This window comes from Cervus canadensis, chromosome 12, assembly GCF_019320065.1.
Source record: "Cervus canadensis isolate Bull #8, Minnesota chromosome 12, ASM1932006v1, whole genome shotgun sequence".
Classification (NCBI taxonomy): domain Eukaryota; kingdom Metazoa; phylum Chordata; class Mammalia; order Artiodactyla; family Cervidae; genus Cervus; species Cervus canadensis.
Genome location: NC_057397.1, coordinates 64,380,288 through 64,402,302, shown reverse-complemented (window position 1 = coordinate 64,402,302; position 22,015 = coordinate 64,380,288). Strand labels below are relative to the sequence as shown.

Below are 22,015 nucleotides of genomic sequence, written 5' to 3'. Positions count from 1 at the left end.
GAGAGCATGGGCTTCTCTTGTTACAGAGCACAAGTTCTACGGCTCCCAGGCTACAGACTGTGGGCTTAGTAGTTGTGGCGCGTGGGCTTAATTGCTCCACTGCATGTATCTTCCCGCACCAGGGATTGAACCTGTGTCCCCTGCATTAGCAGGCAGACTCTTATCCACTGTACCACCAGACAAGTCCCTGTGTTTCCTGTTTATTGAGCTCATCTGTTAGAGAACTCCATGAAGACATGGATCTATGCCACACTCACCACTGTATCATAATCTGTTGAGGGAATGAGTAAAATACATTAATAGGAAGACCCCAACCAATTACGAGCTTAGTTTCTCAGTTTCAGGACATTCAGCACACAGAACCCCAACGCACAACTATCCATCCCTAAAGTTGGTCGTTTTAAAACACCGTTGCTCCTAGTTCTGAATTCGGCTGAGCAGTTCTGCTCCACGTGGACCCTGCTGAGACTGCGATACCCAACATGGCCTCTTCACTCCCTTCTGTGGTGCTCAGGGGGCAGAGCTGGCAAAACTGAGGTGTGGTCAGGGATCTTATTCCACCTCATTTCTCCACGAGAGTCATCAGACTTTTTCCATCCTGGCTCAGGGTTCCAGGTGGACAAGCACAGATGTACATGTGTCCCATGAACCACTGTGACCAACCAGAACACGCCGCCTGAGACAGCGTGGGAGCGGACTACAACGGGAGCGCAGATTCCAGTGTGGCTTCCTGGGGGCCACCAGCGCCAACAGTCTACCCAGTCTTGTGATCCTAAGGCAGATCCCTGAAGCCAGGATGCCTCATCTCACAAACAATCAGATCCTGTACCCAGGATCACATGTCTAAATGGGAAACAGGAAAAAAAAGTATCATCTCATGCTAAATCTTTATATCCCCGGCCATAAGACAAAGGCTTGTTATGTGGCCTTTTACTACGTCTCATTGCTGTCCTTCAAACAACTTTCCTATCCCCTTTTCTTTCCAGATTTTCAGTAGCTAACTGTGGGCAACTTTCAATATCTTTGCTCAGGAACATAACAGTGTATATAAACCAAAATGTGTTCTGTAGCAAAATCTGAGGGAGTAGTAGATACTTAGATGGATAATATGGCATGCTCCGAACTCCTAATATGTCAAAGAAAATATAGCTGTCTTGTGATGAAACAGTTTTAAAAGACCTTGAAAACAAGAAGGAAAATCCTCCACTGTTCCCGTCTTCACCAGGACAGCACACCAGCCTGGTAAACAGCCTCCCTTTCTCTAAGCTTACTGTATTTTAGTTTTCTTTCCCAAGAAGGAAGGAAATGGTTGAGTCAAATCTGAGTTAAGTCACCAGAAACTTGGAAGAAGCATCTATCAGAAGTGTATCCCAATTTATAATAGAGGCCTGAAGCATTTATTTTAAAATATGTTAATTTATTCATATATACATATTCACTTTACATCATTACATTCTACCATTCATCAAAAACTAAAGAGTTTTTAAGAATTTTTCGAAGTCCCGTACTGATGCCTTGGCCATCCCTTCACAAAATATTCCATCAGGCACAGATACCAATTTGTCTAAAGAGATGTAGTTAGGTTTTGTTGGGTCATACTGTGCTCTTCCTAAATAGGCAAGAAACAGATGTCTTTCTTTGACTTTAAACAACCTTGTATTAAATACCTAGAAAAGAAAAAAAGAGTTAAAAAAAACACTGTACACTAAAATATGAACTATTAAAACGTTTATCTGGCTAAACAGTTTAATAGATTAACAAATATAAAGAATTAACCATATGTTCAATAAATACGGTAAATGCTAGAGGGTTTAAACCCTTTGGCTTCTACTAAGAAATTATGATTAAAAATTAGGAACTCAAAACTAATAATCTGAACAATTCTAAAATAATAAAGGGCTGCACTGTAGGCAAAGACCAGACTTATTTGGAGAGACCAGAGGAGCTGTTTAAAAAGCAAACCTGAAGGTCCCACCCCAAATCTACTAAATCAGAAACTTTGAGAGTGGGGCCCACAAGTCCTCCAAGTGATTCTGATGCTTTCCAAGATGGAGAACCAAAGTTAGAGATGGAGCTTTATGGCATGAAAAATTGTGTAAGATTTCACAATCTGTGAAGCTTCCCTATATCCCTTTCTTTCTTTTTAAATTCCTGTTGCTCCCTCTGACTGGTATTTAAAATGAAATGAACCTGGACTTCAGGGAAGCAACTTAACTGCTTTGGAGTTAAAACTCCTGAGGAATGGGGTAAATACAGTAATTTTAAAAAGGAGTCAGACGCAAGCTAAATCTATAAAGCCAGCTGCAAGGAAGATGGGAGAATTGCAAGATCTGGCCAGACCTGAATGGAGCCCTGAGCTAAAGAGATATCTGTGAGGCTCCCTGGCAAGGCCCAATGAACTACATTGACTACTAGGTCTTAGGGCCTTCCTGTGACTGTGTTTCAGATACACTGGGGACACTCCACATAGCACATAACCTCCAAGAGTCTTTCTTTATATTCAAGTGGAAACAAAATAATAATAGATCACTTGACAAGGACATCGTGAAAAACGATTGTTGAAAACTAAAGAACTTTGAGAACAGTGGCCAAAAAAAGTATAGAGTGCTAACTCAACATGAGATTGGCTTGCTTTTGGAATATCTTTTTCTCTCTCTGCAGAAACAAATTATGCACTACTCTGCCTTCATTGTGGTAACTGCATTCCGGTTATCATGTTATTATTGCTCAAAAGACATAAGAAGCATTTAGATGTTTCTTAAATATGACTCTTCCAGTCACTCTCAGCTTACACAACATACAGACAAGGCCACATATGACTCCGAAGCTCCCAAACTTATTCATTTCCTAAATGTAATAATGCTTTGAGGCAATTACACAGCTTATGACTAGATAACTATATTAGTTTCCCAGTGGTTCAAAGTGAATTCATTATCATCGATTTAGATTTGTATAATCTTTCAAGTCCAAAGTCACTGCTCAGATTAAGTTTTTTTCTCTCTCTCGATCCCCTTCTGCCCTAACATGGACTTCAGCTCTGCCTTCACAGAAACCCATAGGGAAAGAGGAGAAACAAGAGATAAGCCTCATTCCTGAAAGTGATTTCTTCCTTGTTATTACCCTCACTGCTTTTGTTACTTTTTACCTTCCATGGTTCCGGCTCTGAGATGATTAAATTAACCGTAGTTTTAAAGTTAGAACTGTTTCTCCATTTTAAATTAATCATAAAATTATGTACCAACCAGAACTGTTATTTGCATGAGAAAATTATTTCATACCACTAAGTTTTTAAAGCACCAGACAAAAATTTTAAGGCTACATCAGTTCCCTCACAGTCCTGGCTGTCAGTTAGCCTATGTTTCCATTAATGAAGCTTTTTTTTTTTTTTTTTTTAAGGAAAAAGAAAACAATCCTGCATAGGAGTCTGAGAATCCTCCCAATGTGGAAGCCACACATCTATAAGCGGGCTTCTCAGAAGCTAGGATCTGGGGTACCTAAAAAAATTCTGTGTTTTTAAACAACTGATTTTGATGCATCTAGTCAAGCTAGTATTTTTCTCTACTTGCAAAGTTTCTGTCCATTGTTAAACCCAACTCATTCTACTGACAACTCAAATGTCACTCCTTAGAGTAGCAGTAGATCTCAGGTTGAGAGCATGGGTTTTCAAACTGACTGCCAGAGTCCTAATCCTAGCTCTGGCCCCTGTTACCTGGGTAACCTTGGACAAGCTACTGAATCTCTTCATGCTTAATTTCTTCGTTTGGGAAGTAGGGACAATAATACTACCTACCTCACATGGGCTGCTGTGAAGATTAAATGAATTAATACAAGTAAAGCAGTAGAGACAGAGTCGGCATATAGTAAATAAGCAATCAATAGCTGAATTATTTCTAAGATCTTCCTGCCGCTCCTAAATTAAATCAATAGCTGCATATGGTATCTGGCTAAGACTCTAACATAATGTAAAGCAATTTACATTCTAAAAACCTGTCTTCCACATTAGATTACAAGTTCCACGAGAATACAGACCGTGACTCATTGATTTTTACATCCTCAAATCACATTCTCTTATCATGCTCTACTGTCACGGAATTATCTATCAACCAAGTGGAAAACTGTTATTGCTTTTCAGTTGAAGATTACTTACTTTATGATGGTTCCATAAAGCCAAATTTGCAACCCTGGAGGCTTCTAACACTTTTTATAATGAATACTCATGCATTTGATGAAACAAAAATTCTCTATTAAGGGCTCATTCACCGTGAAATATGATAGGTAAATAAATGTTGTTGTTTGTGAGGAAACTGTACCTAATGCAGGCTAGTTCTGAGAGTTGTATTAAAGTCATGTTTCATTGCCCACCTTTTCATCAAGAACACATAGAGCAAATGGAGGAATCACTTTAATGCAATTCAATCTTTCATTTATCCGATGAATACTCACTGAGTGTCTATTCACATGTCAAACAGGAAAGAAGGATGACCTTCATGAGATTCATTCATTTGTTCAACAGATATCTATCTAGTACCTACTAATTGGTCCCTTCTAATTCCAGGTGCAGGGAATTTAGCAGTGTATAAATTAGACAAGACCTGCTTTCAAAGAAACATTCTTCTGAACAAACAGATTATGTCACTCATCAGGTAAAGAACAGGAAAATCCGATCAGCTTAGAAAACATAATTACGGCTTTGGCATGATGACTAACTGGAGTTAAGAACTACATGCTTTGATAGATCATTACAACATGGCTTGTTAACTAATGGGTTTAGGCAGACTGTGAATAAAATACATTTAGAATGGAAAAAAATCTTTAAGGGAAGTGACCTATTTCCATGTGAATAGAGACGCACACAGGAGAGAACATGTTAGATTCCAATAGGCAGAATGAGGGCTAGGTACAAACCACAGGGAAAGAGTCATCACTTATTTTTCCTCCAGAGATGTATATGGATGCCCTTCTCTCTCACAAGTAATCCCATTATTATATTTGCTAGATTGTAGTCTTGATACAAAGATGGGCAAAAACAAATATGGCCTTATACGACCCAGCAATCCCACTGCTGGGCATACACACCAAGGAAACCAGAATTCAAAGAGACACATGTACCCCAATGTTCATCGCAGCACTGTTTACAATAGCCAGGACATGGAAGCAACCTAGATGCCCATCAGCAGACGAATGGATAAGGAAGCTGTGGTACATATACACAATGGAATATCACTCAGCTACTAAAAAGAATGCATTTGAATCAGTTCTAATGAGGTGGATGAAACTGGAGCCTATTACACAGAGTGAAGTAAGTCAGAAAGAAAAACACCAATACAGTATATTAACGCATATATATGGAATTTAGAAAGATGGTAACGATGACCCTATATGCGAGACAGCGAAAGAGACACAGATGTAAAGAACAGACTGTTGGACTCTGTGGGAGAAGGCGAGGGTGGGATGATTTGGGAGAATAGCATTGAAACTTGTAGACTACCATATGTGAAACAGATCACCAGTCCAGGTTCGATGTATGAGGCAGGGTGCCCAGGGCTGGTGCACTGGGATGACCCTGAGGGATAGATGGGGAGGGAGGTGGGTGGGGGGTTCAGGATGGGAAACACATGTATACCCATGGTTGATTCATGTCAATGTATGGCAAAAACCACTGCAATATTGTAAAGTAATTAGCCTCCAATTAAATTAAAAAAAAAAAAAAAGAAATACGGCCTTAATACAGCTCTCAGAACTGGACTGTGTTTGGTCTGACTCCTTCACAAGCAGCACGGGACTTTCACACGCCGAGAGCACGGTGCGCTTCCGGGAGTTCTGGACGAGGGGTGACGGCAGCTCTTCAGGACAGACAGCTGCGAGCGCCTCACCTGCGGGAACCTGACGATGATGTGGTGGGGCACGCACATCACGTTGTGCACGTAGTCGAAAGTCTCGGTGAGTTTCCTTTTATTTGCAGTCAGCATCTTTGGGATTTTGGTGATCATGTGTTGAATTTCATTCTGCTGAAAACCTAGTTCGAGCCGAAAAACCTAAAAGAAAGTAGAGTTGCGATGAATCACGAAAGTCATTGTTTGTTGTTGTTCAGTCCCTAAGTTGAGTCCAACTCTTTTGAGACCCCGTGGACTGTAGCCCGAAAGGCTCCTCTGTCCATACAATTTCCCAGGCAAGAATACTGGAGATCTTCCTGACCCAGGGATCAAACCCATGTCTCCTGCATTGGCAGGTGGATTCTTTACCATTGAGCTACCAGGGAAGCCCATGAATCACCAACACAAATAGTTATTTTGGTAACATGCTAGAGGTAACATTAATTCTTTCAAAATTTAAAGACATTAAAATCTGGAGATGGCTATGCCAATGCCCTTAAGGGTTCATGACTCCTTGTTTCTGGGGTAACCTGAATTTTAAACCTCTCTCTTGAGGATGAGCTATTCACAGCCTGATGACCATCACGAAGCTCGCCAAAGCAGCGATCATAAATACAAGACAGAGAAACAGTGGCCACAGGAGGCCTGGTCAGGTTATCTGCATGGGCCCTACACCACACAGAGTGGCAGGAAGATTATTAAAGTGCTTTCTGAGCTTCTGCTCCCAAGCACACTCCTAATCCTGTCATCTGGAAATGCTACGTGTCAAAATTCCAAACAGAGATGACTTAAAAAAAAAGACCACTCAAATGTGGGAGAGGTCCTTTGTGTGCATTCACAGTATTCTACGCTCCCCACCGTCCATTGCTCTCATCACTTTGTAGGCGACCCCCTCTGCTGGACTGTACGCTCCACAACGGCAGGGACTGTCTCCCAGGAACAGGACATGGGCAGGTAGGTGCTCAATACAAATGTCTTCAAGAGCTGAGTATCGAACACTTCAGGTACCTCAGCAAATAGGCTTTATATAATAATTTCAAATCGCATGGCAGCTGTGGGATACTAACAAGTCAGCTGCCCCTGGTTCTATACAGTAGTAGAGTGTCTGGTGTGTTCTATGCTAGAATAAGAGCTGGCAAGTGGCACAGGTTCTAGGAGACACATGTGCCGGCACCACCCTCTGCAAAGAAGCTCAGACGCTGCTGCTCATCTCCCACCCAGGTGACCCCGACACAGACCCTCATCCTGGGCAAAGGAAGTGGCTTCCAGGTCCCACCCGGATACCTAACCTGCTCCTCTAGGATTACGGTACCAATGTCTACAAGGCAACTAACTCATGTAACACCTGGTCAGTATGTGAAAAAATTATAAACCAAAATAAACCGCCTGCTGTACATTTATTGTATTATTTCCTAGGTCCACCTTCTTGGAAATACCTTCTTTTACAATCCGGTTTTCTTTAAGATGATGAGAGCAAAACCCATTCCCTTCAGAGGACTTAAACACTTCAGAAGCAGGTTTCTCCAAAACTTCTTATTGTCCTACCTTCATGTTTTCCTTCACAGGCTCCAGACTTCCAGTTAGTAGCCTTGGGAGACGAATTACCAGATCTCGAGTCTACAGTTATAAAATAATCTATTATTAATATATATGCATATTCAACTAGTTTGGAAAAAACAAGGCATAACTAGGATATAAAAGTAAAATTTAAAATATAACCCAGGAGAGAAATGCTAAGGAGCCCAGAAATACAAATACGTATTACTGTTTGAGGGAAAAAAAAAAATGCTCAAAATAACAGTTAAGGAAGCAACTTGATGGAATTATCATAAAATGACATAGCGATATCATTAACCTAGCAAGGTAATCCATTCTTGTACAGAAAATACCAGGCATTGATAGAATTCATATGGGCCAGGCATCTGTTAGAAACATGAGCTTTAACTGTTACTAAATGTAGCTGACATGGAAACATACGAATTCTCCAGTTCTCTTTTACCTTCTTCACACTAAGTTCAAGTTCTTTCTGAAAAAATCCCAGTCTGTTATCCAATCTCTCCACTGAAAAACTCAGAAGAAATGGTGCATTTCTGACCATCTGTGCAATATCTGCCTTACTGAAATTTTTTGACTGTAGATAAGCCACCCTAGAGAAACAAAATACATGCACATATTGTAAATATTTACTAGTGTCTTGCTACCTTCGAAAGTAACAACTGTTTTTAAAGCATTCACAAACCAAAAAAAAACAAGTTTAAGCAAAAACATTCTATAATAATAATCCAAATATGGTTAAAATAAATGGCTTTCCAGGTGGTACACTGGTAAAAAAATCTGCCTGCCAATGCAGATGTTAGAAACAGGTTCAATCCCTGGGTCAGAAAGATCCTCTGGAGAAGGAAATGGCAACCCAGTCCAGTATTCTTGCCTAGAGAATTCCATGGACAGAGGAGTCTGGTGGGCTACGGTCCATGGGGTTGCAAAGAGTCGGACATGACTAGGCAAGCACGCACGCGTGCTTAAAACAAAACAAGTACCCATTCAGCTTTTCCATTTATAATTAGAAACAGAAAATATTTCTGAAATCCACTAACAAACAGTCAATTAATGACTTGTTTTATTGGTTGGTTAAAAAAAAGAAATGAGATAGCTTCTGCTTTAGAATTTTTTTTTGCTAACTCTTTTTACAAAGAAAGATCATCAAGCATGCAGCTAAGACTGGAAAGAGGAATTTGTTTTCTTGGCTGTCTCACTGTCTCATGGCTTTAGGGTCTTAGTTCCCTGAAGGGAAGCATGGAGTCCTAAACTGCCAGAGAATTCTTAGAATGTATTTTCATAAATAATTTTCACTATAGTCTTTCAATATGTATTTTGTTGACAACTGAGAAATTTCCTGCTGTTTCTGGGAACGAAAATAAGGCAGTAAAGTCCAGAAAGTATAACTATAAAGTATGACTATAATGTAACATTATTGATTTTTAAAATCTATAAACACAGAGAAAGTCAGTTTAAATGCCTAAAATATTCTAGGACATTATTTTGTTTGATTCTCATTGGAAAAACAAACCCCTGTAAGTCAGGTAAATTTCCCACATTGCATTTGAAGAAACACAGATTAAGAGAAGTTAAATAACTTGTCTTAGGCCACTAACTAATTACTGACAGAGCTGAAATTTGAACTCAGGCATGCCTAACTGTAGTGACTATGATATTTTTATACCATGTATGAGAACTTATATTTTACACTAAATGATTATTATTCCTTTAAACCAGTCCCTTAGAGGAGATGAGAGAGAGAAAAAATTGATAAAACTATACAAAACTTTAAATGCAAGGCAAAAAAAAAAAAAAATCACCAACCAAGTCAGACAAGTGACAGTCTAGGAAAAATATTTACAACATGTCATAGAGAAAGAACTAATTTTGTTAATGCATTAAAAAATGCTTACCAAAAAAAAAAAAAAAAAAGAAAGAAAAAGGCCCAGTTAAAAATGGCAAAGGACACATATAATTTATAGAAAAGAAAATGTAAACAGACATTCAACATATGAAAAGATCCTTCAAACATCTGATGTTCTAAACATCATTTCCAAAACTACAAGGTAATGTTTTTATCTATAAAATGAACTGAAATTATACAGCTCAATGACACTGTATTAGTGAGGATAATAAGGAAGCTGGCGCACGTGTACACTGTTGGTGAGAGTGTAAACTGGGAAGTCTACATGAGGGGCAATCTATCTATTAAAATCATAAATGCATATACCCTTTGACCTAGCAATTCTACTTCTAGAAATGTGTCCTACAGATATATACCAATATGTATGAAATGATTTCTATAAAAGGGGAGTCACTGCAGCTTCTCTGTGACAGTAAAGACTAGAAAATAACCACTGTGTTTACCAAAAGGGGACTAGACAGATCTGTAGCACGAACTGTAAAAGGTTTAAAAAGAATAGGAAGAGCCAATAAAAAACTATCTCCAAAATAGAGTTAAGAATGTGAGGTGCAGCATTGTTGTACAAATGCTACCAACCGTGTATGTGTGTGCTCTTGTGTATGAGTGCATAAAGACGCACATACATGCTGGCGTATGATACAACATTCTTAGCTAGTTGAACAAAAAACTTGATAATAGTACCTGCCTACCTAGAGAAGTCTTGCAAGGCTGATGAGGAATAGGAATAAGTAGGCTGGAAAGGACAATTACGATTTTTTTTCTTCTTTGGTCACAGGAGAGACCAATATCTGATTAAAACTCTATTGAAACTGTTATCTACTGTGATAACTTTTCCAATAAAAAATTAAGATAAAAGGGCCCAGCCAAAAAAAAAAAAAATTCTAATAATTTAAATGCACACCATTCATTTGAAAACTCTTAATCAACCAACTCTTTTATATGTTTCAAATTCTCTTCTTTGAAAAGCAAACAAGTGCATGAACTCAGTGCAATCACAGAAATTCTAGAAAATAAATCTGTACATACCAGAGCCAGAAGCTAAGTTCAAAAAAAGATTATACCTTTGCCTCTTCCAGGAGAAGCTTACTTTTCATTTTATCACCTTTTAAGTTTATGTGGTAAATTACCTATTAAAAAGTTCTATGTAATTCTTTAAAAAATGTTCCAATTTAATTTGACAGCCAGCTTTAGGACCCATTAGACTATACTCCGTATATGAAAATAATCTTTGTTACTCTCATATGTGTATGTATGATCTTGAGCAAGTTAACCTCCTTTTAAATGTATGTTTCCTTCATAGAATTAAAAGTAGGGAGGCAGTACAGTGTAGTAGTGAGGACTCTGAAGTTAGACTAAGTGGATCTGAATCTCAGCTTTGCCACTTAGACTAGCTGGAGCATCTAGGGCACATTATTTAACCTCTCTCTGCCTCTCCCAAGGATATGAATTAATAAAGGTGCCTTGGGCAGCCTCTGAAATGGTTCCCAGTGATCTCCACCTCTTGGTATGTACCCTTCCTTGAACTGCATCCTGAGCGGAAGGGCAAGCTGGTTTTTTTACACGGGGAGAGAAGGAGTGTTCCAGACAGTCAGGAGCAGAGCTGGCCACATCAGACTGAGTCCCCTAGAACCATTTCCACTCTTTCCGTCCTCTGAACTGTAACAGCCTGTCTGTGTTACACCAGACTGTAAGTCACATGAAGGGAGAGAGTACATCTAAGTGCCTTGCTTATATAGCAAGGGCTCAAATTGTTCAACAATAATAATGTAAGAAATATGTGTGTTTTTTGTTGTTTTCTTTTTTTGTTTTCCTAACTCAGAGACCTTCAAGGAACTCCGGAGCTCTCTGAATCCAGTATGAGAACAGTCTGGGTGAGAAGATGAGAGGCAGATTAGTTAGGAGAAGGTTGGGGCATTCTTCATGTGAGACAATGGGGACCCGAGGTCAAGTGTTCACAGGGAAGATTAAGATTTGAGAGCGATACAAATACAACCAACAGACCTTGGTTATTTCTTAGATGTGGATGATAAAAGACGAGAGGTCCAAGTTAATACCAGTATTTCTGATTTGGGCAGCGGAGTGGAGAGTGCTCCCATGCAGTGAGTCTGGGAAAACCTGATTTAGGTAAGAGGTCAGAGTGATGATGAATCCAAGATGTGAACTTACAAGACCCAGACTCTGTCTTACTCTCTGTGATGTTGCCAATGCCCAGTGGGATTCACAGGTCAACAGTACCTGACTATATAAATTCTCAGAAATTCAATAAATTCCTTGAATACTGAGTGAAGTACACAGATATTTATAAGAGTGCTATAAAAAAAAAAAAGGAAAAACCAAAATAGCCAACTGACAGAAGCAACTAAACAAATTATACGGTATTTGCCAAAAGAAGGTTAAATATGTACCATTCAACATTGGCCAGAAAGAACAATAGGAAAGATCAGGCTTTCATACCTTAAAGTGTGCTCTCAGATAATTCAGCCACTTGTTAACGGATTAAAAAAAAAACGTATCCCAGTTTCCAAAGAGAAACAGTAAAGTAGTGGCTTAGCAATAAACTGAAAGCATAAAAATAACAATGGGTAGTTGAACAAAAGAAGTAATTTAGATACTTAATTTTTTTTTAAGTATTTATTTATTTGGCTGCACCAGGTCTTAATTGAGGCACATGGGATCTCTGACCTTCACTGCAGCATGCGGGATCTTCAGTTGCATCACTTGGGGTCCAGTTCCCTGACCAGGGATCGAATCCGGGTCCCATGCATTGGGAGCATGGAGTCTCAGCCTCTGGACCACAGAGAACTCCTTAGATACTTAATTTTGATCAAAGAAGGTCCATAACAAAGTCACATTCACATTCATTATGTCAGCAGATCCTTATGCTGCTGAGACTTAAAAAAATAACTTACACATGTTATTCTTCACAGCCTCTTCTTGGGTTATGTGAAAATCAATCTAACAGCCCTACCTGGTCTTCAGATTTTCAAGGTCTTCAGAAAAAATAGCATAGTTTTTGGTCAGGAGTGGTCCCAGTTGGGTATCCTCTATGCCCAAATCTTTAAGAAACAGGAGCATTTGCTTAATGTCTCTTTCAAAATCCAGTCGCAGGAGGAGGTTGGCTGCATCGGGATGTTTTTCTATCTTGGATAAATCCACTCCTGGAATAAATGACAAGCCCTGTGTGAAGATATCTGTCTGGCTGAGCCATTAAACGTCATGTATAAGAACACAAGAAGTTACTGATGAAGGTAAATGACCTGTCCACAGGAGACCTGCGTAGGGCCAACAGAACTTCTAATTTGGTTGCAGAAATAAAAATACATTAAAAGCTAATATTTCTTTCAAAGTCATCTATAAAGGAAAACAGTGCACTTGGGGCTAAATTTCCACCCGCCGTCATCGTCATCTTTATCTAAGGGTTTTTGGATACTGTTTGCAGGGTGCTTACGAGCCCTTACTGATCTCCATGGTAACTGCTTCACTGGTCATTCTGCAGGGTAACAAGCCCCATGAACTGCTGCTTTCTTTGAAATTTATCATTTTAGTTATAAGCATTATTTTAAAAATTGGCTTATGATTCCCTCCATAGGAGGAACAAAAGCAAACCCTGTCTTACTCACTGTATTCATTTCACAGGCCTTTAGCATAAAGACAAGAACCTCGAAGGAGCTCATCAAACAGCTCATGAAATATACACAGCTCTCAAGTAACAACGAAGCAGAAAGTATACTGCCTTCCACCTTCACAAGGTCTCAGAATCTGAGGGAGTCTAAGCAAATGAGACAAGGGACAGGAAAGGAAGTCAGAAGGGGGAGAAAGTAACTTATTGGACTTTAGTTATGGATATAATTAGATGTCCACCTCAATTAAGCAGGGAATCAAAGTAACTTTTGATTCAAAATTCTCACTAAAACTGAGCATTTTATTGTTTTTCCTTTTTATCTGATTAAAGAAAAAAATCAAACATGAATAGGAAAGGCCTATTTCTTATCCTAAACATGAGATAATAAGATATAATTTTGTTTACACTTAAATTTTATATTCTTTAAAATTTTATATTCTTAAAAATATTTCTTCAGGTTAAAAAGTAACTCTCAAACTGTTTTCTAGATGTAACTTTACAGTCTTAAATATAAATGCAATGAAATAAAAGCACTTTTAAAAATGGAGTCTATAATTCCATGTGTTAGATCCAAATATAACTCTAAACCCAAACTTCTTGACATTAAACAGGCATTGATGATAATTAACAGAAAAACAGATTACACAAACACACATACACACAGAATGAAGACTAAAAACAGATCCAAGATGAATTAAAAATCTAGTGTTCAAATAATAACATTTAAAATCAGTGGGGGAAAAGATGGACTGTTCATTAAAACACAATGTGACATCTAGCTATATATTTGAAAAATAATTACTAATTCCTTCTATAGCTGATACAAAAATTAATTTCAGATAGTTTAAGACTCTAAATGTATACTAACTGTAAAGTTACTAGAAGAAAACACAGACTTAAAAAAAGTAATAGTAAGTTTGACTACATGAGGATATAAGACCCACTGCATGGCTTTCTGTAATACATGTATTTGCTTAGAAAAAGGTAAAGAAACTACTCAACAAACTGGTGATGGTGGTTACCTTCGTAAAGTGGAACTGGAGATGGAGAGGAGGTTAGGGTTCTTTCTCCTTAATAGCTGCAGTTTTAACAACTAGATGTAATTCTTCTACAGTATAATTTTAAAAATCGTACTAACAGAAAAAGAATTTAAATTAGTGGGCAGGTGGATAAATAAGATAGAAACTATCTTATTTATTTACTTGCTAAACTATCTTATTTAAACAAAGTTCCCAAAATTGGTGATAAATGTGGGAAGGGACGCTTTAAAAATCACATCAAGGGTTTGGACTACAGTTGAACTCAGTATTACAGTTGACATGTGCTCAAATGCCTCTCTCAGCATGAGCTGTCACGCCCTGCCCTGACTGTGCCGAAACCGAATTCCTCAAAAGCTGCTTCTTAGCAGCAAAAGGAGGGCAGAGTCTCACCAGGAGAGCACACTGCTGTCAGCACAAATCCACGTGGGCTGACTCAACGATTTCATTAACTTGAAAAAAAAATATAGTCACTGATGCTTCTTATGGACCAGGCAACTTCTGCGGATATAAAGAATGAATAATACATGATGCTAACTCTAGGTGACCACAGCCCTAAGCTGGCTTTGACCCATCAGTTCAGTTTGGTTACATAAACTGTGTATCAGCCAGCGTCTGGCAAGCAACAGAAGTTGCCCGAGCAAGTTCGAAGGAAACAACTTTAATGAAGGGACTCAGTACAGTGGTGTGAGCAGAGTTACGGGAATAAACAAGGGCACCCCTAGCGCTAAAGAGACAGGGAGGAGGAGTCTCCTGTGAACCCAGAGGGAGCTGCAAGCTATTAAGCAAGGGCTGCTCTCGGTAGGAGCTGTTGCCATGGCGAAAGGCAGCTACGTGACCCAAGACAGGGAGGGGACAGAGGAAAAATGCTCCCACCTGCCGTCCCCTGCCTCCTCCCACCACTGAGGCTGCTCAGAAGCCAGCTGGCAAAGGAGCCCGAGCACAGAGGTGAGCCTCCTGGGATACAGAACAAGCAGAGAAAGGCAGGAAGCAGATCTGAGAAGCAGAGGAGAACCAGGACACTTGGGTCCTCAGAAACACTGTACAGAGACTCCCTGGGTGGCTCGGGGGTAAAGAATCCGTCTGCCAAGGCAGGAGACACGGGTTGGATCCCTGAGTTGGGAAGGTCCCCTGGAAAAGGAATTTTCTTTCAGTTTAAAAAAAAACCAACTATTTAACAATGGGATCATGGTCCCAACTAGGGCATTGCCACTTAAGTTACTGCTGGGATGTACTGTTGAAGGATCAGTATACAGATGAAGGAATGGCTGAAACATATTTCAAAACCCTAAGTATACTGAAGATTATTCAAAGGTAGGGGCCACATGCCTTCCTGTGGGACCTCTCCCAGGGCCGAGGACGTCCTGGGCTTCCCTGCTTGTAGCAGATGTCATCTTTCTCTCTCCTCAGAACCCAAAGAACACTTTATTTATATCTCTTGCCACCTTTTTCACACTATTTGACTTTTAGGCAAGTGCATGTACTTTGATAAAGATAGAAATGCTAATTTTAAAAATAAGGCCAAAAAAAAATGTGTGGGTACAATTTATGTACCTTTCATTTTTGGATTTCCATTATTATTTAGATGCTTATGAAGACCTGAAGCTTCTTGAGAGCAAAGGCCATTCTCTATACATCTGAGTAACTCGCACAGGGACGATGTGTAAACAACCATAGAAGCGTTCTTAGTGGCTAGACTGAGGTAAGCAGGGGCGGACGCCAAGAGCCGAGAGGAGGGTCACTCTGTCTGAAGGGTCAGAGAAGACATTTGGGAAGTCACTTGAACTTGAGTTAAGTTCTCCAGTTGTCAGAGCTGGCCAAACAAAAAGGAGGGGAGTGGCAATCAAGTGGAGCTGAAGGGGTGAGCAAGGGTCAGACCAGGAAGAGCTTAGAAGGATTTGAAGTAGGTCACTGACACAGTCAGATCCGCATTTTAGAAAGAGCACTAATATTAGAGAGATTACCAGGGAACACTGCTCAAAGGGAGACTATTAAGTGAGGAAGCTCCTAACTTTTTACTGAAATCTAAGGCAGTGACTAAGACATGAGAGAAACAGATGGTTCTGAGATAATCCCAAGCCTATCCTATTCCTCTCAATCCCGAAATTCATTATCTGGGAATGTAGAATAAGAGAAGCGCCAGATCCAGAGATAATGGGAAAAGCACAAAGTTGCAATAAGGAGCTAGATTTAAAAATAAAAGAGGACTCTTCAAAGTTTGCAGGGAGATCTCTTGGCTGCCTCCAACCACCCAGATCTAGGTGCATCCTACTGGTCAACAAGCTAAGATGGTTTTGGAGCACGCCTAGAGACGCCATCCAAGGCAGAACAGTGGGCTCCAGAGAAAGGTCAGGGGAGTAGGAAAACGGAAGGAAAATCATTTGAGAGGGTTAGGAAAAACTGTTCTGAGCGGCCACTGGAAGGTGTGCGAAAGTTCAAAGAAAACCAAAGAATGCAAACAAAAAACAAAGCAATTACTAACTCCAACAAAATGGAAGGTTGTACAGGAAGAAAATCATAGCACGCTTTCTAGAGAGCAGTGGGCAATATTTAGAATTATAATGGGATCAGTGACTAATGATTTATTTTAAAAGTTGTTAATATAGCTTATTGAGAGAATTGAAGAGAATGAAGGGGAAAAGTATGTGTGTGCAAGAGATTAACTGATATCTAAAACTGACGAAACAACCAAGAGCGCTACAAGTGATTACATGGGCATTTAGAGGTAGTCTAAGCAGAGACAGTAAAAGCAGACAGTCCAAGATGCAGGTCAGCAGGGATGAAGCTGCGAGTACAGTTTTTCACTGGAAGCCTTTTCACACTATTTGACGTTGAGGCATGTGCATGTACTTTGATAAAGATAAAAATGTTAATTTAAAAAATAAGGCAAAAAAAAAAACTGTGGGTCAGTTAGACTTACCTAGAAGCACTAACTTCCTCAGAGTCTCGGAATGATCCACATAGTCTCGAAGTGTGACTGAAGATGGGGGCAATGGAGGGCCTGCAATAATCTGAACAGCCTCCTCATCAGAAATCGGCTGCAGTGGGGACAACAGAGGCACATCGTCCAGTCCTTTGCGGCCAGGATGTGGAAAAGACGCAAGTTAGCTTTCTCATCTGTATACGTAAACGTTCTTTCTACAAAGGCAGTCTCTTGCCTAGTTTGCTTCTTTTTAAATCTTGGCATCATTTCTGAATTAAACATCTAAAAATTCCATATATTTTCTACCTTCTAAGAGGTAAGGTTAAGACTATTTAGATAACAACTACTATTCCTCCAAAGTAAGAAATTTGTTGGTGAAGTCCTGTACAAAATTCCTTTCCTTTTCCTTCACTTGTAATCAATAGGTGTGAATGCTTAGTGACCTACAGCACATTCTGAGAAAGACTGAGTCTACTACCATAGCTTGTTAACTCGGCCAAAAGTACAACATACTCTACCAGCCTGAATTGTATGGGTTAAAGTCATCATACCCTGAAATGTCATTTTGTTCTGATCATTCCTCCTCCAAATTATTCTCAAATATGTCTGTAGGAGGATTTCTACGATTCTGTTTTCATCACCCACAATCCTTTGCCACAGAGTGACCCTCTCTAGTACAGCCTTGAGTCAGGTTTTATGGCCCTAGTGGTAAAGAACCCGCCTGCCACTGCAGAAGACACCAGAGACACGGGTTCGATCCCTGGGTCAGGAAGGAGGAGGGCACAGCAGCCCACTCCAGTATTCTTGCCTGGAGAATCCCATGGACAGAGTAGCCTGGCGGGCTACAGTCCATGGGGTCGCCAAGAGCTGGACACGCTGAAGTGACTTAGCACGCAGGCACCCAAGTGAAACACAGTATAAAAGACCCTGGGAACTGTAACCCACCTGAGGCTAAGGAATCAGAGCTTTGACTTTTTGTTCTATTTTTCTGTCTCTCATCACTACCCTTTCTCATTTCTCAGAGCCAGTCTCCCCTCGCGGCCCTCACCCCCAGCTCCCTTGTGTTTATAATCTACTTAACCTAACATTATCTCATCTGTAGTGAAGTATTCCTTGCATAGGAATATTCCTAGAATGGGAAGCACAGGCAGGAAAAGAGTGACTAAAAAAATTTACACGAGGGAGCTTTTTGGGGTGTTCTAATTGTTCTTGTTGTTCTATTTGTTGACTGCGGTGGCCGCTACAGAACTAAAAGCACAATGTCAAGATTCATAAAACTGTATATTCAAAAAGGATGACTTTTACTTGAGTAAAATCACACCCTAATTAGGTATATAGAATAGGGTAAATTAGATCCTAGTAAACCTTTTTAAAATATCTAAATAAAGAACATAGAAAGCAAGTGCTATTGGCATAGCTATAAAACAATCTTAAACATATTAATCTAAAAACTTTTTTCTTAGTCAATAAGTCAGAGGCCTAAAAAAAGGCAAGCAGATTATTGCCTAATAGAAGCAAATGAATAGAAGTGGATTGTTCTTTTTCTTTCCTGACACAAAGTATGACTTGAAATTGGCTAACAAAATATAAACAGGTAGCTTGTTCAAACGACCAACGTGAGGCAAAGGGGAGTTTTCCGAAAGTTGAAAATTACCTTCTAGAGACAGCTCAGAATCAAGGCCGGGTATCTTTGGTGTCCTCTGTGACGGCTCATTCACGGAAGGAAGCAAAGTGCTTTGGGTACAATTAGTCTCTTGCCTACTTGAGTCGGCAGACTGGGAACTATTCCACAGGGAGGAAGTCCTGTAAGTCCTAAAACCCCACTGGAGAAAGCAACCCTCAGAGGACACATGGGGCTGAGCAAAAACGCCACACGACAATGTTGTTCCCGGTCTCTGAGAACGTTTTCTGAGTTGCAGAGCAGTCATGAAGCTACTCAACTTACTTGAGTTGAGCCATCTGGATATCTGTTGGGCTGACAGGGCCATTTTTCTTAAAGTTGCCTATGAAAGAAACACATAACCATCAAAAAAGTGAAACTTATTTCACTTAAACATTCACATAAACAGTATTCAAACCACAAAAAGATAAACTGGAAATTATTTTTGCTGCTTAAAAGGTGTTTATTACTTTAGATGACTAAAGCAGTCAGATGTTTTTAAGCATAGGAAAAGCAAAAAACAAGGCAGCTTCAGTTACAAACCAAAAGGAACTTCTGAATTGGAAAGATAAAGATATGCTTTACAATTTAAAAACAGAAAGCAAAATCAGTGGCATGAGAAAAACATCTAAAAAAAATCTGTAAATATTAAAATTACAGCTGAACCTGTTAACTTAATATTTAAAGAAAGCAAGGTGATGCAATTAAGTGTTCTTTTTTTTTTTAAGTGCTCTTGAAATTTGATTTGAAGGACATTTGAGAAGCAGATTGCTGATCAAAATAACACTGAATTATTCAGATGCATTTTATGTATGTACATTAGTCACAAAAACAAGAATTCTACTTAGTCTTAAGTGAATCATCAAAATATTATCATTGTAGAAGGTCATTTCTTGCTTTATTCTCAGGGTTGAGCACTATTGATTATTTCACAGGTAAAGCTGTCCCTCAAAAGAGAATTGAACAAAACCAAATTCTGTTTGACTGCAGGAACAAAGAAAAAGACTTTCAAAACAGAGGGGTGGGGTGGGGTTCAAAACTAATAAGCAAAATGAACAGACAGAAATGTATTACAAGCAACCAGCAATGGATACATGTATATTTTGACAGAAAAAGTGGTTGCTTATAAAGAGATTTTTTATCAGCAAATGACTTTTATATTTAGCCAGCTTAATTAAAGGGTAAACGATGCATTTTTTATATTAAATAAGACAATCCATTAAAATATAGCATAGAGTCCAGCATGTGGAAAATGCCCAACACATCTTAGCCATATAATAATCATTATATTCACTGATTACACAACCAAACATAAATGAGTTCGGACTTAACTGTTGCATACAACTTTTTGATTTGTTTCTCTCCATACTGAATTTCAGCTTGTTTTATGTTTGGAATTAGACCAAATAAATGCTTCAGGGTCTAAGCTCTTCTTGGAGATCTGCACTTTAGGGAAGTCTCCTGAAAGTAATATATAAAAGTGAAACGTCTCCCTGTCATTCTGAAATGATTTTAGGAAGGAAAAACGTATTTAAAGCAGCCTTATGAGTGATTTTTGTTAAACTCTGGTGGGAAATGAGCCTCCAAATCTGTCGTGTTTTTCCTCAAAGCTACAACATTCATTCTCTGCACAGCAGTGTCATAAGGGCATTCATTTGGAAGCCAGAAGACCACAATTATGCTACTTGCAGATAAAAGTTTCTCAAGGTGGTTCGGCATGACTGGCCCATGATGGGGGATTCAATAACCACTCTTTAAAAGACAAGTTTTTAAAAGGTTATGGGTACAATAAGATGATTCTTGAGCTCTAAAATGTTCTGACTTCTCAGTTTGTCCAAGCATTCTGTCCTCCTTCAAACTCCTGAAATCCCCAATTCACTTCAAAGCCTCTAGAGCCAGGCTCAAATCAAAACTCTCCCCACTACAAAGGAGGAGAGGGTGAGATGTATGGAAAGAGTAACATGGAAACTTACATTACCATTTGTAAAATAGATAGCCAACAGGAATTGGCTGTACGGCTCAGGAAACTCAAACAGGGGCTCTGTATCAACCTACAGGGGTGGGATGGGGCGGGAGAGGGGAGTGAGGTTCAGGAGGAAGGAAATATATGTATACTTGTGACTGATTCATGTTGAGGTTTGACAGAAAACAACAAAATTCTGTAAAGCAATTATCTTTCAATAAAAAAAAAACAACCCAAAAACTCTCCCCACTTCAGAACGATCCGCATTTGCATTCTATCCATATTCATTACAAGGTCTTTATGTAAACAACTAATGTTTATCCGTCTGTTTTTCTTTATAATCACACTGTCCTTGCTACATCATCATTTCATCGCCGTGTATTCTTCTGACAATTGATTAATTGTTCGTTCACAAGAGCAGGGCTCTGTCTTCATCCCTGCATGCACCCTCCCAATCTCTGTATCCCCCTGGTCCAGAGCCTCGCAAGGCTTCCCTGTTTTCTGGGCGGAAATGAATCGGTTTGCAACTACGGTGAACTCATTTGCTTACAAAACACTTAAAATCCGGTAAAGGCATCTGCGTCTAAAGACAAAAGGCCTTAAGTAAATTTTGAAACCCACTAACATATATAGACTAGTTCTCCACTGAACGCCTTAGTAGTTTCATTGGCGCTTAAATACATTCGACGAGGGTGCAAGATTTCGACCTCTGTCTGGGAGGCTTAGATCAGGAGATTGAAAGATGGGGAGGAGGACGGTTTCGGAATCAGGGACCTCGGGAACACGGCTTGACAACCCCCCCTCCTCCGCCTCAGGCCATTCTACCAAGTCCGTTTTAGGTTCCCCAAACCCAACTTCCGGAGGAAGCCCCCCCTCGCCATCTAGATCTCCTTCCGCGTGTCCCCCCGAATCACCCCGAGCCCCCACCGCCCGGGCAAAGCGTGCTAAACACACAAGGGCCGCGGCGCGTCCTTCTCACCCGCCCAAGAGAACAAAACAACATCGCTGACCCTCGGCGGGGCCGCGAGGCCTACAGGGCCACGCGGCTCCGGGGCGCGGCCTAGAGCCGAGGAGGAGGAGGGTGGTGGGGGGGCCGGACCAGGAGCCCCCCGGGCAGGGAGCGCACCCCCTTTACCTGCGGCCAGGCCTTCGCCAGCCAGCCGGACCCCGCGGGCCGCCCCTCGGCGCGGCTCTGCCCGCCGGCGCTCGCTAGCCTGCCGGCCCACGTGGGCTACGGCCGGAGCGGGCCAGACCATCGGCGCGGCTGCGCGGGTGGGGAGCGGGCGGCGCCCGGCAGGGAGGACAGAGCCGGCCGCGGGGGGCACACGGTCTCCATCCCCCGTGGGCGCCGCAGACCCTTCCGATGGGCCTGGAAAGGCGCCGCGGGTCCCTGCGGACGCCCCTCCCGGGGGCCCGGGCCCGGCAAGCCGGGTCCACCCGCCGCCCGAGGCCGCGTGGACCGCGCCGGCCCCGCCCT

The 22,015-nt window shown here is 40.6% G+C and overlaps 1 protein-coding gene across 4 annotated transcripts; it reads right to left on the bottom strand.

Annotated features, from left to right (window-relative positions):
• Positions 1-1,396: 1,396 nt before the first annotated feature.
• On the bottom strand, positions 1,397-21,925 carry MTERF3 (mitochondrial transcription termination factor 3). Of its 4 annotated transcripts, none has more exons than XM_043483062.1 (9): positions 21,674-21,925; positions 20,549-20,626; positions 18,570-18,918; positions 16,913-17,065; positions 12,302-12,491; positions 7,873-8,020; positions 7,419-7,490; positions 5,874-6,035; positions 1,397-1,667 (listed from the first exon to the last, which is right to left on the bottom strand). In XM_043483062.1, the coding sequence occupies exons 3-9, from the start codon at positions 18,901-18,903 to the stop codon at positions 1,473-1,475; spliced, it is 1,254 nt and encodes a 417-aa protein (XP_043338997.1). In that variant the 5' UTR covers positions 18,904-18,918; positions 20,549-20,626; positions 21,674-21,925; the 3' UTR covers positions 1,397-1,472. The 4 variants fall into 4 exon arrangements, with proteins under 4 accessions (XP_043338997.1, XP_043338994.1, XP_043338996.1 ...); XM_043483059.1 differs by having other exon boundaries at positions 20,554-20,626; XM_043483061.1 differs by lacking the exon at positions 20,549-20,626 and adding an exon at positions 19,908-20,036.
• Between the last annotated feature and the right edge of the window lie 90 nt (positions 21,926-22,015).

Bases quoted from the DNA above. Each gene is read 5' to 3' on its own strand.
- MTERF3 (XM_043483059.1), bottom strand. The intron at 17,066-18,569 runs GTAATTTTCAAC...CTGGCCGCAAAG, and splicing joins TTCTGAGCTGTCTCTAGAAG to GACTGGACGATGTGCCTCTG. The intron at 8,021-12,301 runs GTAGGGCTGTTA...TTGTTTCTCTAG, and splicing joins CTTGAAAATCTGAAGACCAG to GGTGGCTTATCTACAGTCAA.